Consider the following 22,775-nt stretch of genomic DNA (forward strand, 5'->3'; position numbering starts at 1 on the left):
ATTAACTACCATTAGCACCATTAACCACCCTCAGCACAGTCCTCCATCGTGGCCACTCTTAACCACCTTTGACCCTTCCTCACCACCTTGACCCTCTCCCCACACCACCCCCAGCTGACCACAGTTAACCACAGCGGCGTCTAGAAGCCCTTCACCACACCACACAATGCAGACGTGATTGATTCTTACCTGGGCGGGTGTTTACTGAAGGGGGCGGAGCAGGTGGTGACGACAACAGCGAATGGGTCAAGTCCTCAGCTACCTCCCGTATATAGCGCCACGTGGTCTCAGAATAATATATACACACTGACTTATACTTTTTGGTGGTGATCGTGTGTATGGTTGTATTATAACAGCCATATTGTCCTTACGTGTTGGTGTAGGAAGTCTGTGGTAGTTGTGGTGGTAGTGGTAGTTGTGGTGGTAGGACCCTGACTTCACTTGCCACTTGTTGTTGCTAGTGACGGTCACCTCTGAGAGAGAGAGAGAGAGAGGGAGAGAGAGAGAGAGAGAGAGAGCCATTAGGCCTACACAGAGAGCCAGGCCCCTGTAGGCTATAGTATACGCCACTATCACTAAACCACTATAAGACACAACATAATGGCCGGGTTATTGGCGTCAGCTGGAGGGGGAGTGAGGCCCCGTATATGGTGTTGGTAGAGGGTCAACAAAACACTTAACTTTATAACACAATAGACATACAGACAGACAGACAGACAGGCAGACAGACAGACAGACAGACAGGCAGACACACAGACAGACAGACAGGCAGGCAGACAGACACACAGACACACAGACAGACAGACAGGCAGGCAGACAGACAGACCCCCATAGTCACCAGAAACAAAAGACGAATGACCCTCTAACCTAACCTAACCATTAAAAAAATATACTGACAAAGTTGTGTTGGACTGAATATAGAAATCCTATCATATCGGGGCCGCTATTACAGTGATTTATGGTGCAAGGAGGCGATTTATTGTTCCGACCACCAGCACCATTTATACTATCACCACCATCATCACCACCACACCACCACCACACCACACCACACCATACACACAGATACACACACAGACACAGATACACACAGACACAGATACACACACAGACACAGATACACACACAGATACAGACACAGATACACACACACACACAGACAGACACACACAGATACAGACACAGACACACAGATACACATACACACACAGACAGACACACACAGATACAGACACAGACACACAGATACACATACACACATAGTTGGTCAGGCCCACAAGGTGTACACAACAGGTCACCTCTCTCGCCACCAGTACTCCCGGACCGTAAATTTCATCTCTTATCTTGACGTCATGATATAAGAGATCAGGTGAACTAGTATGTGTCTCATGGGTGTGTCTCATGGGTAGTGGGTGTGTGTCATGGGTGGTGGGTGTGTCTCATGGGTGGTGGGTGTGTCTCATGGTGGTGGGTGTGTCATGGGTGGTGGGTGTGTCTCATGAATTTGGTGGGTGTGTCTCATGGGTGTTGGGTGTGTCTCATGGGTGGTGGGTGTGTCTCATGGGTGGTGGGTGTGTCTCATGAGGTCTCGAGTGTGTCCCTTAGTTCAGAGTGTGTCTCACAGGCCCAAAATGTATCTCATGGATGGTAGAAGCGAGAAACATATGCAGAATTGGAGCTGTATTATTTGCCATAGATGGAGGTGTAAGTGTGGGCCAGGGGGGCAGGGGCAGGGGCAGGGTGTTAGAGCTGTGTTAATGATTTGTGGAGTAAATTTATGTTGTGTTGCAAGTGATCACTGTTATCGCCCTTACACCTTATATCACCCTGCCATTATATCCTGTTACCCTACCCTGCCAGCCTCTCCTGCCACCCCACCCACCACCCCTCCACCACCCCGCCCATGATCAGGTTGGTTGAGAATCTTGTTAGCAGATAATGGGTGGGATGGCACACCCTGGACGCCCATACTAGGGTGGTGGGCGGGAGTGGCCAGCTAGGTGGGGCAGTTGTACTGTATGTTGCTGGGTCATGCTTATACCCTTGTGTACACGCCGCCCACACGCCCACTATAGGTCACACCCATACGCTTACTACACGCCACCTCCACGCCCACTATACACCACTTCTACGAGCCACTACACGCCCCACCCACACGCCCACTTTACGCTTACTCCGCCCACAAGAGTACAGTGTTTGGGGGTTCATTACCAGGAAGACTCTTGATGGGTTGGCAGTGTCAGCACCATGGTTGACTCTCACTACCGTCAGCATCCTCGTCAGTGTCAGCACCATGGTTGACTCTCACTACCGTCGGCATCCTCGTCAGTGTCAGCACCATGGTTGACTCTCACTGCCGTCAGCATTTTCGTCAGTGTCAGCAGCGACTCATTAGTGTCAGAAACTAGAGTAGGCTTTGTGTTAGGCTCGGGGGGGGGTGAAGATGAGGAGAAAGGGAGGGAGCTTGAGGTGAGGTGAGAGGAGGAAAGATGGGGTGGGAATACGTAGGAGGTGGGGAGGGGACGGAGGAGAAGGGGTATGGGGTGGGAATACGTAGGAGGTGGGGAGGGGACGGAGGAGAAGGGGTAAGAGGTGGGGAGAAGATGTGGGGAGGAGGGGAGTGCATACTTACTTCCAGACACACACGCTGACGAAGCTGCCCAACCTCACTGAGGAATGACTCGGGCAGTGACTGTGAGGTTGAGGGGGGAGGTGTTTGGGGTAGAGTGTAAGAAGGGAGGAAGGAAGGAGACAGTAATAAGGGAGAAGGACGAATGGAAGGAAACGAAGGAAGAGTGAAAGACATAGCTGAGACAGGGAGAAAGGTAAGGGAGAACAACACGGTGATAGGGAGAAGGGATAAAGGGAGGGAGAAGGAATAAAGGGAGGGAGGGGGGAGGGATTTGCAGTTAAGGGCAAGTGGGAGGAGGGACGGTGGGAGGAGAGGGGGTGGGGGGAGGACACTGCACGTCTGGACAGTGTCAAGACAGTATCAGCTGGCCGCCTGACAGTCAACACGGAGCCTGGTTGATACTGGTCACGGCCGCCACCACCCAACTTAACCCAACCTAAGCTAACCTAAGCTAACCATACAGTAGACGTTGCTTAAGGATAAACCATCATTCTGGGCATGACTTATTGCTCCTTCTCACCGTGTGCGTGTGCGTGTGCGTGTGTGTGTGTTGGTCATGTCACCCCTCAACAGCCAATAAGGAAGCAGGGTTACAATGGTGTGGTAAATCGGTCTTGTATATGATCCGCCATTTGCATTTTGGCTCCAAGGTCTGACAGCTCGAGGTGTCTGAGTCACTGAATATGTGGCGGTTCTCACCTCACCTCACTTCACCTTATCTGACCTCATCTCACCTCACCTCACGTCACCTCACCTGTCTGAGATAGTTCACCTGTCACCTTGTATAACACTCTCTCTTAATCACCTTCAGTCAACTCCTTTTAATTACCTACTGAAGGCTGCCTCACCTGTCCCGCTCACTCACTCACTCACTCACAACTTAATTGAGTGTGTTGGGTGAGGCCAGACCTACACACTCACCTTAATGAGTCAAGTAAATCAGGTATGAAGTTTTGTTTCATTTAAATATATTTATTGTATTACCTGGAGGGGGTGGAGGGGGTGAGGGAAAGAGGGGGTGGAGAGGGAGGAGGGTGGAGTAAGGGGAAAGGAGGGGGAGGTGGGTGGAGCAGGGGAGGGGGAGGTGTGGAGTAAGGGGAAAGGGAGGGGGAGGGTGGGTAAGGGGGAAAGGGAGGGCAGGTGGGTAAGGGGAAAGGGAGGGGGGAGCAGGGGGGGGGGGGGGCAGAAGTTAGAATCAGCAACAAGAATAAAAGATAAACAGACAACATAACAAAAAATGAAATAAACAACGTAACAAAAAATAATAAATAAAAGAGACGTAAACAAAAGGGGAAACACGTCAACAGACAATCAGTAATCAGCTCCAATCAACAAAGAACTTTTACACACACACGCAATCAAGGTCCTTCTCCAGGTCCAGACAGGTAGCTATCACTCGAGGATCCTAAATAAATTGTCTCCTGTGTTTCCCTCGAGTATTTGGTCCAAGTGTTAGGTGTGGAGGTGTCGAGTGTCACCTAAGAGATATTTGTTGAATCTTGATGGTAAGGGTGAGAGAGAGAGAGAGAGAGAGAGAGTGTCGGCGCCAGCTAACCTACCTGCACCCGCCACTTGTTATGCAGCAGAGAGAATGAAGCCGGGCACGTCGGATCATTAACCATACACGGTTACCTGTGTGTATGTGTGTGTGTGTCCGTGTGTGTGTGTGTGTGTCCGTCTGTGTGTGTGTGTGTGTGTCCGTCTGTGTGTGTGTGTGTGTGTGTGTGTTCCTCCCACACACACACACACATCTCACCATCACTTACCTGTGTCATTAAGGCAGGTAAGAGTCCATGGTCTAAACCTTTACAACAATAAACCAGTCTAAACACGTCTCCATCTCACTACACAATAAACACAATTAAACCAAAAAAACTAAAAATAAAACCCAATCATTGTATTTTTCAGCTACTTTTTGTTTTACTTTTCTACAGGAAGATGAAAGTATAATACAAACTACTTAATAATGTTGGAATATTCACCAAAGTTTATCTCATCAACACGAGTCTCTGTATCAGTTATATGTACGAGGGTAAATGATTCATCTTTTAGTACACATCTCACCTGTTCTCACCTGTTCTCACCTGTCGACCCTCCCAGGTAAAGGGTTCAAACACAAACGATACCAGAAGGTCAGAAACTGAACCTTACGTCCTCACACAAGGTTCACACTCAGGTAATATTGATCTCCTGTAGATAACTGGTTTACCACCGCTAGTGTTTGGCACCGTGAGAGTGACAGTAAGATTCTCTCTCTCTCTCTCTCTCTCTCTCTCTCTCTCTCTCTCTCTCTCTCTGGGGTCAACTAGGAGTGGGGTCTACTAGTACTAGGATCTACCAGTACCAACCCTACCCTACTTAACCTAACCTAACCCCTACCCTACCATGGCTCGTCAATCAGAAGGAGTTGGCTCAGGTAATGACTCACACTGGGTGAAGTGGGTTGAGGGTGTTGAGCCATCCATCACCAGCAGCAGTGTGTGTGTACCCCTCTCCTCCCTCTCCATTCCCTCTCGACGAGCCGACCTCCTCTTCCCTCTCTCTACGACCCCACCTCCTCCTCTCCCTCTCTACGACCCCCCAGCCTGCACCCCTGGCTTGTACCCCAAGAGGCACTACCACCGATCACCATCCATCATCAGCCCTCCCTCGACCTAACTACTGTCGGGGTGGTTAACCTTACGTCGTGGCCATTTGCAGTTATGGTGGTGACCTAGGCGTTCAAGTGTGTGTGTGTGTGTGTGTGACCTCCCTATCTTGGTGTCTCATGTTTCCAAGGCAACAGTGACCTCAGCTGGCCTCAACCTCCTACACGAGGAACCTAACCTTTGCAGGGACACCCCCCAGCAGCGTGTGAGTGCAAGAGATATATCAACAACATCACTGAGAGGAGAAAGGTGACAGCCAAAACTTATATGGAAAATATCTGTCGTCAGTAACTCATTGCAACAAATGTTTTACGCGAATGATCCTTAATATTAAAAGACCTCCCAGGTAATTGTTTATCATTAGTCATCATAATACATAAATTCCTTAAATACTTTTGTAAGAATTTATACATCCAACAAATACAACTTCCGGTAACATTTTAATTTTTACTTCACGAATAATACAACACTACGGATGAGATAATACCCCAGAAGTATTAACAGCCCCTGGTGATAGATTCTCTCCTTTAACCAGAAACATTACGATACTAACATGTTAATAAACAAGACAGACACACACACACACACACACGACCTGGTATCGTGGTTGGTTGACACTGATACAGCGTGTTCAGGGCACCAAGCTGTGACCCATTATGTTTTATACACCAACCATTCACCCTAATGACTCCCTCCCCCTCCTCACATCTCCAGCAACAACGGGGGAAGAGTGTGTAGGGGGAGGGGGGGGGTTCGTGGTAGGACCCCACACCAACTAGCACCATGGCGGAACACTCCCCACACCAACTAGCACCATGGCGGAACACTCCCCACACCAACTAGCAATTATTGAAGGCGGTGGAACATTCAACATTTCAACAACCTCTAATTAACAAATAGGAAAGGAGGTTAGCCCCGTGCCCTGAGGAACTCCCAGCTAGCACGGAGAGAGAGAGATAGAGAGAGAGAGAGAGAGAGAGATGTATGGGGCCGTCCCTGTGGTCCTCTCCCTCCTGGTTGGCAATAGTGAACGAAGTAGTAGTAGTAGTAGTAGTAGTAGTAGTAGTAATTTCCAACATAGGACTTCAAACACATCCAACGAAGCCCGTGTTGACGTCAGTGCTCGAGGATTCTGGACGCAGGGACAGGTCGAGCCTTCTTCGACATCAGGATTTTTGATCCCATGGCCGCATGTCACCGTAACTTAGCTCTCGATGCTACACACGGGAGGAACGAGAACGACAAGATAAGGGCATATGGGGAGAGAATTCAGAACGTTGGTCAAGGCAGCTTCACTCCTCTGGTGTTCACAACCTAAGGTGGGAAGGGACCAAGTGCAAGATGCTTCTACGCCAGACTTGCGGAGGTGCTATCCGAACAGAAGCAGCAGCCCAGAAGTTATGTTACAGCCTGGATGAGATGCCGACTGTCCTTCTCTCTCCTTAGGTCGGCTTTGCTCTGCCTCAGGGGAACGAGAGCATTGGCCCCAAAGCCGACAACAGATATTGCAGATAATGACTATGAGGCAACAGTCACTGAACGCAGCATAGATCTGCGGCACAACGAACTCAACACAGCTAGGATAGCTACTTGTGTATTAGGATATTTAATATTAAAGTAATAAAATGGTGGCAAAGGTATGGCTATTGGGGGAGGCTGGAGGCCATATTTTAAAAAAAAAGTAGTAGTAGTAGTAGTAGGCGTGGGGGGCAGGAGGCGTGGGGGGCAGGAGGCGCGGGGTGCCAATAAAACAGGGGTGCTTTCATACCATACAAGGTCAGAACGTGTAGAGTGACCAATACCGGAGTGGGTCACCAAGCTCTCTCACCCACCCTCTATAGTGTGGTGGTGATGGTGGTGGTGGTGATGGTGATGGTGGTGACTCACACACACACCCGTTCATGGTTTAATAGACTTCATGTGTCTTATAAAATATTCCGTGATTTACGTTCTACACTCTGGTCTTAAGTGCTCAACCTGACTCTGTTCTTATCGTTCAATACATAAATAACTTTCAATGTTGTTCTTTAGTCACTTGTGAAGAATGAACTCGAGGTCTTCAGTAATTCTTTCTTCATTCCCTCAGCACAGTGAAAGAAATATTAAGCTGTTTTTTTTTCATTTAGGATTTTTTTTTGTTGGGTTTAACTTGGTTTAACAATAGATGATTTTGTTTTTGTGGATTTTTTCTCACTTTCCTTCATTGTCGTGTTTTTGGAGTGTGTTATGTAGGTTCAGGGGTAAGTGGCAGTACCTGTGGACAGTGGCAGTACCTGTGGACAGTGGCAGTACCTGTGGACAGTGGCAGTACCTGTGGACAGTACCATTACCTGAGGACAGTGCCATTACCTGAGGACAGTACCATTACCTAAGGACACTGTAACTCATTAACCTGGGAAATTCTACAGTAGCAGCCTATGTTGTTATATATACCTGACTGACCACTGTGTTGACCAGAGGCACGACTGAGGAATGAGCGTCGCGGTGTTGTTGACGGTTGTGTCTTCATATTAGGGAGAGACCCCCTTACACCCTCTTACACCTGAACCGGGTATACGTCGCCCATGTGTGGAGTATACACACACACACATACACACACACACACACACACACACACACACACACACACACAACACCTCCCCCGGGTCAGAATTTGATCCCAAGCAGTCAAACATGGACCATATTTGGATAAGTCAGTCTTCATAACTTGGTGGTGAGGACATTAGTGGTCAGCTGGCGGCTCTACAACACCTAACCTAACATGGAAGACAATATTACCACGGTACTTAATTCTCACCACAAAATTGTCATCACACTCCACACAACAATAAGTGTGTCACTGGGTTAAACGTTTGGCTCAATATCACACTAACAGAAAGGTATAAACAGGTCTGGTGTTTATTAAAGATATATACAGTTTGAGCCACGTAAGTAAACACGATCTAAAAAGAAGTGCCTTTAAGATTTAGTGTGAGACAAAATGACACAACGGGCGAAGGATTTTGATAATCCTACTGAGACAACAGGAGTCACAGTGTTCATATTGAAATTTATTGATCGCCTCCGTAAAGATACTTTTATGGTGTGTGTGTGTGTGTGTGTGTGTGTGTGTGTGCCCCAGCAATGAACACTTCGAGAGACATAGAAAGGTTCAGATATCCAGCACACTTAAATTAATTCACCTTCGTTTACCTGACTGTATTCTGTTCCTCGCTCGTCGCCCTCCTCCTCCACCACCTCCTCCTCGACTCTCAGGTGATTATATTACTCATGCAGGTAAGACGAGCCAGTAACAGCATGACACAACGACAGCTTTCCAAATGTTGTTTCTTCGTGAGACGGGTTACACCAGTCAGGTCCAGTTTGTTGTTGTTTACACCAGTCAGGTCCAGTTTGTCATAGTTAAGGCAAGGAAGAGCGGTGTTGTAATGGCTGGGGGTGGCAGTGAGATGACCAGGCAGGGGGCGAGGGAGGAACAACTTCCTTTCTTAGTTAACACTGATGAATGACAAATCACAGAAGTTGACTACCACCATCTTCACTATCGCCACCGCCACCACTACTACTACCACCATCTTCACTATCACCACCACCACCACTACTACCACCACTACCACTATTACGTAACTCTACTTTAGCCTAAATCGCCTGTCCACTGTACCTCATAATCCCCAGGTGAACACTATAGGGGGTAACTTCAAGGGTAAACTGTGGTGAATGGTGGTAGGGGTGGTGGTGGTAGGGGTGGTGGGGTGGTAGGTGGTGGTGGTGGGTAATGGTAGGTGGGTGGTGGTGGTGGTGGTGGTAATGGTGGTAGGGGTGGTGGTAGCAGCCTTAATGGCAGTAGTCACTCCATTTATGTTTTTACAGTCTTGGATGAAAGCGTGAAAATTAAGTTTGTCCGGTCGAGGTTACACACAGCTTAGCCCTGAGACTTGAAACATTAACAGCACAGCACAGCACAGTACAGGTTAGGTTAGGTTAGAGTCAAAGTGGTTCATCTTAAGATAGAATAATATTGAGCGGCTAATCTCCAGGTGAGTCACTAACTAACCTGCAGAAGCTCACGTATCTACCTGGAATATATTCCTCACCTGCAGAGCTGTAATGTGAGTCTCCATAAACAGCAGAGGAGGACTATTAACCGGACCTTGTTATAATAGACCCTTAACAGCAATCAGGGTAGTTCCCCCCCAACCTCGGCTCAGTGCCAAGGTCCTGTTAATAAGAGCCACCACGATAGAGAGTGGAGTGATGACCCCAGCCTCCAGGTCATTAGCCCTCAAGGACCCACCAATTTGAGGCGCCGTTCTGTACCAGAGATGAACTTCGCTCACTCTCCCATAAATCAATCCATGAGAAACCTTAGTGAGGATACGCTTAAGGGTGTTGTTAGCATGAATGGGTGGAGGCTAATTCGACCTAAGTGCAGTGGTGTGGGTTGTGATTATCTGTGCCTCGACCTATAAACATCACACCTACACTGACTTACCTGACTGCTGCCTACCTGACTGCCAGCCTACCTGACTGCCTGCCTGCCTGACTCAAAGAGGTGTCTGTAATGAGTCTGGTCGATACCTTTATGGGGACGATTCTCTGATAAGACTGATCGTTTGCCTACACTGGTCCCTCTCTGTCGTAAATGTTCAAAACTGATAACAAAACACTTAATGAACACTTACACTTTCACTCGTCCAAGACACTTATTTAGCACTTAATGACTTAACACAATATACACTTACACTTTCACTCGTCCAAGACACTTATTTAGCACTTAATGACTTAACACAATATACACTTACACTTTCACTCGTCCAAGACACTTATTTAGCACTTAATGACTTAACACAATATACACTTACACTTTCACTCGTCCAAGACACTTATTTAACACTTAATGATAGGATGTTCTTCAAGGTGTTTAGGCAAGATGTTTGGTGTTATACTCGTGAAGATGTTTGAGGTGATGTTAGTTTTGGTTCATAACAAGGGAGATGGTGTAAGTCAACATAAACCATCAGATCTGAGATTCGAGTCGTTATCCAATCAGCTGAAACAACGTCGCTTACTCGTCCCCATTAGAACATAAGAATGGAGGAAACTGCAGAGGGCCATACTGGACAGTCCCATTTACACCCAATCCCTATTGCTCATATATCCATCCAACCTATGTTTGAAGCTATCCAGCGTATTAGAATTAATGATGATATTTGGTAACTTGTTCCACTCATCCACTACTCTGTTTCCAAACCAATGTTTACCTATCTCGCCTAAATCTAAATTTGTCTAATTTAAAACCAACTTTCTAAACCACTTGTTGACATCATGAAACCCCACGTCAGTAGACTCTCACCCCCTCACACACACCTTACATTCCCTGGGCGGACCAGCATTTTAGCTTAAGGTTCGAGTAGGTAATATTCCTACAATTCCTTAAAAAACAAAATCGAAATACATTCTTCCCCCGTCACACTGCCCCCCCACGTTACACGTCACCCCCACGTTACACTCCTCCCTCGTCACCCCCCACGTCACACTCCTCCCTCGTCACCCCCCCACCTCCCGTCACACTCCCCCTCCCCTCTCCTTTACACACTGTCGCCAGAATGGAAGGGCTCTATTACTCAGCAGAGTCGTCACATCCTTAGATGGTATATACACACTAACTGACCCCACCATAAGAGGCTGCCCTATACAGCTCATACAATATACATTATTTTTCATTGTATTTCGTAAGATGGGATTCACTTGGGAGGATTCTGATGTTGTTGTTAATTTTTGTTTTCATTTTTATTATTATTATTTTTTGAGGGGGAGGGGGTAGGTTAGGGGGGAGGAGGGGGTCAGGTGAGTATGAGAACCACTCTATAGCCCCCAGGTATGACCCAGGTTTTAATTAATGGGTTAGGAAGGTGGGTGCTTCTAATATACTATAGGACTAGACGTGTGTCTGTCTGTGTGTGTGTCTGTTCTGGGCAGCCGAAACGGCACAATCGTTTTTCATCAAACTTGGTGGAAAAATCGCAAAAAAATCGTAGAGTGGAACAAACCTGGTCCCATGTCGATGGTTTCTTTAGGAAGGCATTAATTAACCATTTTATTTAAGACGGAAAACGATGCAAGTCTACGGACTTGGCGCACCCTCATTCGCTGTACACTGCCAAAAGCGTCCAAACTTTCACAAGGGCACAAAGGGCCTGCGATCACTTGTCATTAGCTATGGCAGGTATTCACAGACCAATAAACACACACACACACACACACACACACCTCAACAAACCCACGTCTTATGGATTTACCTGACGCAGATCAACAGCCAGGGCATGACTCACACAACACACACACACCTCCTTCACCACCCCCCAGCCAGGCAGCCCAGTTCAGTTCCATGACTGTACCTGACTTACTGCTCCCACCACCACCAGGTATAAATGTATACATGACTCAGACAGGTTAATGAGTTGGTTAGCTGGAAAGTTTTAATAAGAGGCTGCCATGCACAGGCCAACCGGCCTATTGCAGACTCCTTATTTTCTTATGTTCTTATATGCCCTGCCTCCCTCCTAGGTGCCCTTCCTCCCTCCTAGGTGCCCTGCCTCCACCCTAGGTGCCCTGCCTCCCTCCTAGGTGCTCTGCCTCCCCCCTATGTGCCCTTCCTCCCTTCTAGGTGCCCTGCCTCCACCCTAGGTGCCACGTCCTTTCTCCTAGCTCAATCCTGGCAGCATGGGGCCGGATACCTGGTGAGTCCGCCCCGTCTGGCTGCAGTCTCCTCTGTACCAAACACTTTCACGCCCCCACCCACACCCCCGCCCACGCCACCACTACTACAAAAACCACCACGGTCACTACCTTCACCATCATCACCACTATCACCACCACTACTCACAGGAGGGGGGGGGGTTAGAGGAGGTTACAGGGGGACGGTGGCAGAGTGGTTTATCCTACTGGGGAAGGGTTTGTACTCACCTGCACTGGTTCGAGTCTACATTAAACACCTATGAGATTGGATCCTCTTAGATGTGAAATGGTACCCTTAAAGATACGATTGGATCCTCTATATGAAAGAGAAGTGTCAGGAGTGTCAGGAGGGGTCAGGGTGGGTACAGTCAGACGTCAGCACCACTGGCACCCCTGACTTCCACCGCCGTTGATAGGACACACACACACGCACACATCGTTACGTTTAGGGAGGGCCAAGAGGTATCGTTTCTCCACGCGGATGAGGGCGTTGCTACGGCAGGTGGGACAGGTGGTCTGCCTAACTCACTGTGCGAAAAGACGGTAGAAATATTTACCTAGGGAGGAATACTCTGACCTGACCTTACCTGACATAATTTGAGCTGACTTGACTTGACTTACCTTACCTTACCTTACCTAAATTTAACTAACACTTACCTGACCTACCTGACCTGACCTGACCTGGAACATCACCTGGGCTCTCACCTGGTAAGAAAAGGTTATAACATGAATCACCTTTGACATAATAATAAACAAGATGACTGCCGTGTGTGTGTGTGTGTGTGTGTGTAAGTGTGTGTGTGTGTGTGTGTGTGTGTGTGTGTGTGTGTGTGTGGGTGTGTGTGTATGTGTGTGTGTGTGTGTGTGTGTGTGTGTGTGAGGAGTGTGAGTGTGTGTGTGTGTGTGTGTGTGTGTGTGTGTGTGTGTGTGTGTGTGTGTGTGTGTGTGTGTGTGTGTGTGTGTGTGTGGGAAGTTATAGTAAGGAAGTAATGAGTAGGTCCAGCTTTCCCACCCTCAAGGTGTATGACGTCAAGTTGGTGGCCGGAGAGGGCCGGCCGGGCCAAACAGAGGCTGACCCAGTGGAGCCTTGGCCCTTGTCTCTCATAACTGGCCCTCCTCCTTGACCCACTTACTTGGCCCTCCTCCTTGGCCCTCCTCTTTGGTCCTCTTCAGTGTCCCTCCTACTTGGCCCTCCCCCTTGGCCCTCCGCCTCTCACTCACTTGGCCACTTGACCATCATGACCACCATAGTTGTTATTGTAAGTACCATCCACCACCTTCCCTCACCTGACACACCGTGGGTAACAATGGCCAGGTAGTTGGTTAATGGGGTGACAACACACCTGTACTCCAGAGGGTTGAGGACCACCTCCCCCTCCCTCTCTCCGTCCCTCCTCCCTCTTTCATTCCCTCTCCCTCCCTCCCTCCCTCCCTCTCTCCCTCTCTCTCTCCCTCCCTCACCAAACATGTCTGACGCCCCTGAGTCCACCATTAACTCCACCAATAGATGGGACTTCTAGATAGCGTCACTAAGCATCTTAATAGTCACGCATCATCTCTTTAATAAACACAAACACATCTGCCTGAAACAAGATGATTGTGTTTATGTTTATCTACGGTTGTTTATGTCTTTTATACCTATTGTTATTGTTTGTTTACACTGTTTATGTCTCTTTTTTGTTTGCATACATTCTACCACATACAACAACAACACATCAAACAAACACAAAACAAACAAATGAGAAGAGAACTTACAAACAAATTCACGACATTGAATTTCATCAAGTGTAAACAACTGCAACTGAGGTAAACAGGTGTATTTATAAACAATATTTTCCTACCTGGCTATGTCGTGGTAGGGGGAGGGGAGGGTGAGGGAAGGAGGGCGGGGAGAGGGAAGGAGAGTGAGTAAAAGGAAGAGGGAGAAGAGGAAGAGAGGAAGAGGATTAAGAGTAGGATGAAGGGAAGAAGATAGAGAAAAGAAGAGGAAGAGAGAAGAAGAGAAGAGAGGAAGAGGAGGAGTATCTTCTGGGCCAAGTTACAACTCCTAAAGGCAAGAGTTAATTTGGGTTGAGTAGAACAAGACGATGGCAGCCAAGGACCTCTTATCATCAGTCAGACGTCATGTTCCACTACCTACCGTCAGTGGTCATGTGAGCTGAATTTTGGCAACTGGTCTGAGTACTGAGAGAGATGCTTGTTGTGATTGTGGTTAGTGATTGTGGTTAGTGGTGGTTGTTAATGTTTTTTGTTGGTTATTGTTTCCCTCCGTACACGTCTACCCAATACTTGAGTCTCCCCGCCCCTCCTCCCGCCCCCTCTCCCGCCCCCTCCCGACCTATGCTAATGAACACGTAGATGGATCACCAACAATGAATGGAAAGAAAAAAAATGTATAAATTTTTGGTCATAACAGAAGATAAGGTCTAAAAATACCTCCTCCCTTGTTCTTGCCACACCTCATGTTTACAAGGGAGGGTACCAAGGCTGTTGTGATGTTGCTGTAATGTTGAAATGTTGATAAAATAATGTTGATATGGAGTTTGATCCCCTTCTTTTACTTCACCTAACACCCTCCCCTTTCTCTCACTTCCCCTCTCTTCTCACCCCCCTCCCCTCCCCTCCCCTCCCCTTCCTCAACACGGGCCAGGAGTCAAGCAACCTCAGAAGGTGTCTTGGTCTCATTCAGAGCCAATAAAAACACCGTAAAATAAGGTCACGAACGCCTCCTTTATTTAGCTCGGGGGGAGGGGGAGGAGGGGGGAGTGGGAGAGGGAGGGGAGGAGGGGGACGTGGGGGTCAGTTGGAGGTACTTTAGTGAGCATTGTGCAGTAACAGTATAGTAGTAGTTAGTGTCCAGTGGCTCTAAACACTATACAAAGTTGTGTTGAGAAAATATGACCGCAGTGGATGAAGGATTTTGACAACCCTATAGACACAACAGGTGTTCTCCTCCACACAGTGCGGCAGGGGGTGACCTACACACAGTATTAACAGGTGTTCTCCTCCACACAGTGCGGCAGGGGGTGACCTACACACAGTATTAACAGGTGTTCTCCTCCACACAGTGCGGCAGGGGGTGACCTACACACAGTATTAACAGGTGTTCTCCTCCACACAGTGCGGCAGGGGGTGACCTACACACAGTATTAACAGGTGTTCTCCTCCACACAGTGCGGCAGGGGGTGACCTACAGACCCTGCTGGACCAAGACATGGTACCGTATGAACGTGACGTCATCAGCTTCACGCGACAGCTCCTTGAGGGACTGGTGTTTATCCACGACCGTAACCTTGTTCATCTAGACATAAAGGTGAGTCATGTTCTTACCTGTAATTAGAACCAGGTGTTAGAGGGCCTGTTCTTACCTGTAATTAGAACCAGGTGTTAGAGAGGGCCTGTTCTTACCTGTAATTAGAACCAGGTGTTAGAGAGGGCCTGTTCTTACCTGTAATTAGAACCAGGTGTTAGAGAGGGCCTGTTCTTACCTTGTTCAGCTAGACATAAAGGTGAGACCAGTTTATGGTTACCTTAATTAAAGTGTAAATTATAGGTGAGGGTAATAAACAGGTAAGCATAGATAATAGCATGACACCTCCCCCTCCCCCACTACCCTGACATCAACCCCCCCCACTACACTGACACCTGCACCCCACTACACTGACACCTGCACCCCACTACACTGACACCTGCACCCCACCACTCTGACACCTGCCCCACTACCCTGACACCTCCCCCCTCAGTTATGGTGATGACCTGAGTTGTGAACCTTCGTGAGCCTTTACCTGTGTAGACGGTGAGGCAGACAGGTGAGTGAAGGTGGTGATGAGTGACGGGGCATGACAGGTAGACGGGGAGGGGGGAGGGGGAGGTGGGGGGGAAGAAGGTCTACCACACCACCACCACCACCACCACTACCACCACCACCACCACCACCACGTACATAAGCTCTCCCCAAAGGACACGTTCAAGTCACGTCATAAATACCGTGTGTTACCATGGCTACAGGTCAAGTCAGGTCAGGTCAGGTGGGTCACAGTCCTCACCGGCCAAGAACGTAAGATGAATTAGTTGTTAAAATTTGTGAGCTAAAAGGTCTGGCCCCTACAACTTAATGGCTTACATAAATTACCTTTTTTTGGGAGGGGGAGGAGGTGGGGGAGGGGGAGGGGAGGGGGGAGGGGAGGAGGTGGGGAGGAGGTGGGGAGGGGTTAAGTGAGGTTGGGTCAGAACTATAGGATTAAGGGAGGATGGTGCCTCCCCATCACTATCCCTTCCTCCCCCTCTCTCTCTCCCTCTCTCACCACCTCATTTTCCTCCTCCTCCCTCCTCCCTCACATTCACCTCTCTCCCTCACCTTCTCCTTCACCTCCCTCACCCCTCTCCTCTTCACCTCCCTCACCTCCCTCCCTCACCTCCCTCATCTCACCTCTCTCTCCCTTACCTCCCTCACCTCCCTCACCTCCCTCCCTCCTCCGGTCAGGGTGATGACTGTCTATACTCCGTCACTGTCAGCCGTCTGCCTCCGTCACTGTCAGCCGTCAGCCCAGCCTCAACAGACCTTTGCTTCCATTCTGATGCTGACGCCCCGTGGCTCGTGGCTCCTGCTGACATTAGTGCTGACGCCAGAAGGGGGGCGGTTAGATTTGGTTAGGCTAGGTTAGTTAGATTTGGCTAGGCTTTGGTTAGGTTTGGTTAGTTTAGATTTGGTTAGGTTTGGTTAGGTTAGGTTAGTTTAGATTTGGTTAGGTTTGGTTAGGTTAGGTTAGTTTAGATTTGGTTAGGTTTGGTTAGGTTAGGTTAGTTTAGATTTGGTTAGGTTAGGTTAGGTCAACTAGTCCCAGGGTCAGGTCTTGGGGTCACAGCTTCTCACTCTTAATTAGTCACGTTCTGTACTTGTTCAATACACGTCTGAACTTTCCCACGTTCATTAATCTTGACCCACTGTCTTGTTAGGCCTACTGGGGCGGGCCGAGGGGCATGCAGGGGTGGGCGGAGGTGGGGGTGAGTGGGCGGGGAAGGGTATATGGGCGTGAGAATGAGCGTCAGGATGGGCGTGAGAGTGTAATCCTGCTTTTCCTACCCGCCCAATTCTTTCTTGTCGTCTCTACACTCCCAGTCCCGCCCATACTTCTCACTACGCCTTAGTTACGCCCACGCCTCTCTAACCACGCCCTTTTTCAGGCTAATGACCAATAGCAGAGGACGGGTGGTAGTGGTGGTGGTGGTAGTGGTGGTAGTAGGTGGGAGGTGGCAGTAGTGGTGGTAGTGGTGGTGGTGGTGGGCGGTGGTAGGTAGTGGAGGTGGGTAGTAGTGGTGGTAGTAGTGGTGTGGGTGGTAGTGGTGGTAGTAGTGGTAGCAGTGGTAGGGGCTGGTTGGAGGAGGAAGGTGGGTGTTGTAAAAGTGGGAGGAGAGAGAGAGAGGGGGGGGAGAGACACGAGGGGGGAGGAGGGGGTAGTAGGGGCGTATAAGGAGTAAGTTAATAGCAGGGTAGTGGCAGTAGTATGCTGTTATTTAGTAAGTAGGCCGGGATAGAGTGGTAGTTATTTGGTGGTTCAGAGGTGGCTGCCACGGCTGGTAGTAGGGGAGAGAGAGAGAGAGAGAGAGAGAGAGAGAGAGAGAGAGAGAGAGAGAGAGAGAGAGAGACCAGAAACATTTAAAGTGGAGGGTCGTGGTAGCCAACCCTCAGACATGATCGTAGTAGCACCTTGACTGATGGATTCATTAACAACCTGTGATCTGTTGTGTTCTTTTTTCTAGGAGCATTATAAAAGAGCATTGTGAAGGAGCATTATTAAGAAGCATTATAAAGAAGCATTATTATTATGGAACATTATGGAGGAGCATTGAGAGGGAACATCATGAAGGAGAATTATTAAAGGAGCATTATTAAAGGAGCATTATTAAAGGAGCATTATAAAGAAGCCTTATAAACACCATATCAAAATGCTGGGTTTAAAAGCTTCTCTGATAGACTGAATGTGTGTGTGGGCGTGTGGGCGTGAATGGCAGCAATAAGGGCGGGTGATGAGTCTTAAGGCTGACACAGGAACCGGTATAGGACACACACACACACACACACACACACACCTTGTTGCAGCAGTAGGAGGAGGAGGAGGGGGTAGAGGGGGGGTTGAGGGGAAGAGGGGGGGTAGAGGTAGTGAGACAGGTAGAGAAAAGCCTCCTTAGCACAGTAGAGAGTGAAAGACGTGCGTGAAGGTTTCCACGTTAAGCTCTGGTGATGAAGAGGTGTGTAGTTCCTCTCCTCTCCTCCTACAACTTTATTTCTCATCATCATTGAGAGACAGACAGACAGACAGACGGCCATACCCTGAGAGAGACCTGGCTAGCCCATGAGAGATCCCCCTCCCTTTCTTTCCTTTCCCTTCCCCCTTCCCTCCCTTCCCTTCCCTCCTCCCCCCTTCCTCACCCCTCACTTCAGAAGTCCTCCACCCCGTCTCTCTCCCATCCCTCACCTTCACATTCCCTCCACTCCAATCTCTCCCTCCTCCCTCACCTCCTCCATCACTTCCCCCTCCCGTCCCCCCTACCCCCACACCGTCATGGGAGGCACGTAGCACTGTCTACACCCCGACGATGGATGGTTGCCGCGCTCTCACGTGTCGGTGGAGGAGACGGCGTGACAAAAGATGTTTCACGGTATTAACCAGTAAAAGATGGGGCGCCTTTGTCTTCCTCTTCAAAGGGTTAAAGTTAAACCATCAGCCATAAAGGGTTAAACCATCATCTATAAAGGGGTTAAATCATATTCTTTAAGGATTTAAATCATCTTTCTCATGTCCTTAAAAACAGGTGTAGTACCAGAATCCTGGAGGATAGCGAATGTAATACCGATTTTCAAGAAGGGGGATAGATCACTATCCTCTAACTACCGCCCAATCAGTCTAACATCAATAGTAGGCAAATTACTGGAAGCAATCATTTCAAACTCTATTCGAAATCACCTGGAGAAGCACCGATTGGATCAATGATTCCCAGCATGGCTTCACAAGCGACGTTCTGGGCTCAACTAATTTCATTAACATTCTTTTCATCAGTTTTCGAATCGGTGATGAGGGGCACAATAATTATGATGTGGTATATCTCGACTTTAGCAAAGCCTTCGACAGAGTCCCCCACGAAAGACTAATTAGAAAGGTAGAAGCACATGGCATCAAAGGTAATATCCTTAAACGGATTAGGGCGTGGTTGCAGGACAGGAAACAGCGAGTGAGCATTAACGGCACTAAGTCCCATTGGAGCAACGTCACACGTGGAGTTCCCCAAGGCTCAGTACTTGGACCATTATTATTTATTATATACATAAACGACATAGATATCGGCATAGACAGCAACATAAGCAAATTTGCTGATGACACTAAAATAAGACGTGTTATTAAATCTGACGAGGACTCCGCAAAACTCCAGGAAGATCTAAACAAATTTTTCGAATGGTCTGAAAAATGGCAGATGAAATTCAACGTGGACAAATGTAAAGTATTCAGTATAGGAGATGTAAACAGGGAAACCAGATACCAGATGAACAACGATGCCATCGAGAAATCCGAGGGCGAGAGAGATTTAGGAGTAATGATAAGTAGGAACCTTAAGCCAAGTAAACAATGTGTTTTTGCTCGTAACAAGGCTAATAAAGTACTAGGGTTCATACAAAGGAGTGTTAGTTACAAGACTAGCGAGGTCATCCTAAAACTGTATCTTGCTCTTGTGAGACCACACCTGGATTACGCAGTTCAGTTCTGGTCACCGATACAGAATGGATATAGAATCCTGGAAAGAATTCAGAGGAGAATGACAAGACTAATCTCAAGCATTAGGAACTCGGAGCATAGAGACAGGTTAAAGCATCTTAATTTGCACTCCCTCGAGAGACGTAGAGCGAGGAGCGACCTGATAGAGGTGTATAAGTGGAAGTCAGGGCTAAACAAAGGGGACATTTCAAAGGTACTCAAACTATCCAACCAGGAGCGAACTCGTAACAATGGTTTTAAATTAGAAAAATTTAGATTTAGGCGTGAAATAGGTAAACACTGGTTTGGAAACAGAGCAGTGGATGAGTGGAACAAGTTACCAAATATCATCATTAACTCGAATACGCTGAATAGCTTCAAACATAGGTTGGATGCTTATATGAGCAATAGGGGTTGGGTGTAAACGGGACTGCCCAATATGGGCCAATAGGCCCGCTGCAGTTTCCTCCATTCTTATGTTCTTATGTTCTTAAAGGGTTAAACAGTCGTCCTTAAAGGGTTATATAATTTTCTTTAAAGGGTTAAATCATTATCGTCATCAAAGGGTTAAACCAAAGATGGCTATTTCCATATCTGTCTTCATGTTGTCCACTTGTGTTGTCATAATAATAATAATTAACGGCTTATTAAGATAACACGGCAGCCCGAAGGATGAAAATATACAATGAACAGAGATGATAAGTTACATAAGGTGAAGTCGGGGAGTGGGTCACTTGATTGACAAAAGCTTTCAATACAAAACATAAGAAACATAGAGTCAACATATAGATTAACTGGTCTGTAAACATTCTTGTGACCTCATTGGATGGCCGTTGTGTTGTACCTGGGTGCTAAGCCTCTACCTCACTACAGCTGCATCACGTGGTCCTGGTAGGTCCTTCAGCTCAAACAAGGGGTTGGAGATGGTGTTTCTTCCTCGTTTGATGTAGTTAGGAATTTAGAGTTACTTGCCTGGGTGGAGTAGGGAGTCCTCACTTCCCTCCTGGAGTAGGGAGTCCTCACTTCTCTCCTGGAGTAGTATGGAGTCTTTCTTGGCTTCTCATCACGTGTTGGTGGTGAGTGTACTGAAGACAGGTCCGCGTCAGGTCAATAACCGCTATAAGATGGTGTGTGTGTGTGTGTGTGTGTGTGTGTGTGTGTGTGTGTGTGTCAAAACCAAAACACGATCCCCTAATCATATTAAACAAACAGATGAACAAACACACACACACACACACAAATACCCGAAGGTCCTCTCACCGTCACCAAACACCCCAGAATCTCGTTAAGGGCGGAGACTGCATCACTAAAAATTTAAAGTGTCAATTTTTAAGGAGCCGCCCCTCTATTATGACTTATATACAAGGAAACATTATACTGAGAGCCAGACACGACGCTGAGCACTCAGATGGGGATGAGTCAGTCTCTTATAGTCACCCCTGAGAGGAACACCCCTTCATAACTCAAGCTGTTGTGAAAGAAAATGGGTACCTTGGTTTATTTTTTTTAGAGGAATCGAAAGAAAATGAGGATCAGGGTTTATTTTTTAGAGTCATCAAAGAAAATGGGTAACAATTTTTTTTGAGGAATTAAAGAAAATAATATTACTATTTTATGGATACGAAAAATAATATTCCATCATACAATACATAGACGTGACACAAGGTTAAATATTAAGTATTATTATAGAATTTACTTAATAAACTTTCTATTCGTTGTAGAAATTTACGTTACGTCTTTGTTATAGTAAAAAATTATGAAGAATTTATCCGCTTGAGTTAATATCGACGAAGATTTAACTGTTAACTATCATGAGGGTTTAACTTCCTTTGGTTAACGAGGAGGAGGGTTTAACATCATTTGAGAAGGGATTAACACCATTTAACACTGGAGGGGGAGGATTTAACACCATTTAACACTGGAGGGGGAGGATTTAACACCATTTAACACTGGAGGGGGAGGATTTAACACCATTTAACACTGGAGGGGGAGGATTTAACACCATTTAACACTGGAGGGGGAGGATTTAACACCATTTGAGGAGGATTTAACACAATTTAACACAGAAGGAGGAGGATTTAGCACCATATAACACCACCACCTTGAGTCTGCAGCTCTATGGTTGCTAACACCCAGGAGCCATCAACACCGAGCCACAGTGACTCACCTGACTGGACCAACAGGTATAGCTACTCCGTCACACCAGGCAGTAGGACAGGTGTGGGGCCTCCTTCACGCTCATTACCTGGTCCACCCCTGTCCCCCACACCCACACTACACCACCACACCCACACTACACCACCCACACCCAAACCACCCCTCACACCCATAACACCCCCCACACCCACACTACACCCTCAACACCCACCCACCCCTACATTCACACCACCCCCACACCCACATTACCCCCCACCCACCCACACTACGCCCACACCCACACTATCACATGAGAGCACCTCCCTCTCACCCCCATAGTCGGGTAATGAGTGTGCCTCCCAAAGCATCTGACATGGCGTGTGTGTGTGTGTGTGTGTTCAGTAATAATAATAATAATAATAATAATAATTAACGGTTTATTGAAAGAGCTTATGCGCTGAAGGCTGAAAAATTTACAGTCATATTATTTGGGGAATGGGTTACGAATTACAAATAATATACAAGTAAATATAAGTGGACACAAATAAGACATATAATAACTTATGGGGATCAGCTCAAACTACAGTTCATTTCAACATAGTGACAGTGTATGTGTGTGTGTATGTGTGTGTGTGTCTGTGTGTGTGTGTCATTCTCCCCACAACCAACATAATCAACAGCCAATCAGGGGTGAAGTAATTGAGGTAACTTGACCTCTAACCAATCAGCGAACCGGAAATAAAAACCTAATTAGCCAATCAGAGCTGAGGTGGGTGAACCAACTGGAGTTACAACCAGTCAGACCTTCAGACAATTCACTCCTACAAGAGCCTGTCCAAGGGGGGGCATCCAGGCTAGTGAGGCTAGTCCAGG

General features: G+C 47.5%; 1 protein-coding gene across 1 annotated transcript in view; it reads left to right on the plus strand.

Annotated features, from left to right (window-relative positions):
* Window positions 1-22,775, plus strand: part of LOC121875447 (serine/arginine repetitive matrix protein 5-like) — a 73,603-nt gene that overhangs the window by 34,141 nt on the left and 16,687 nt on the right. The window contains exon 3 of the mRNA XM_042380005.1: window positions 15,193-15,331. Within this exon, the coding sequence (XP_042235939.1) occupies window positions 15,193-15,331 (139 nt within the window). The remainder of the gene's footprint in view (window positions 1-15,192; window positions 15,332-22,775) is intronic.

Source organism: Homarus americanus, unplaced genomic scaffold, assembly GCF_018991925.1.
Source record: "Homarus americanus isolate GMGI-L3 unplaced genomic scaffold, GMGI_Hamer_2.0 scaffold20322, whole genome shotgun sequence".
Taxonomy (NCBI): Eukaryota; Metazoa; Arthropoda; class Malacostraca; order Decapoda; family Nephropidae; genus Homarus; species Homarus americanus.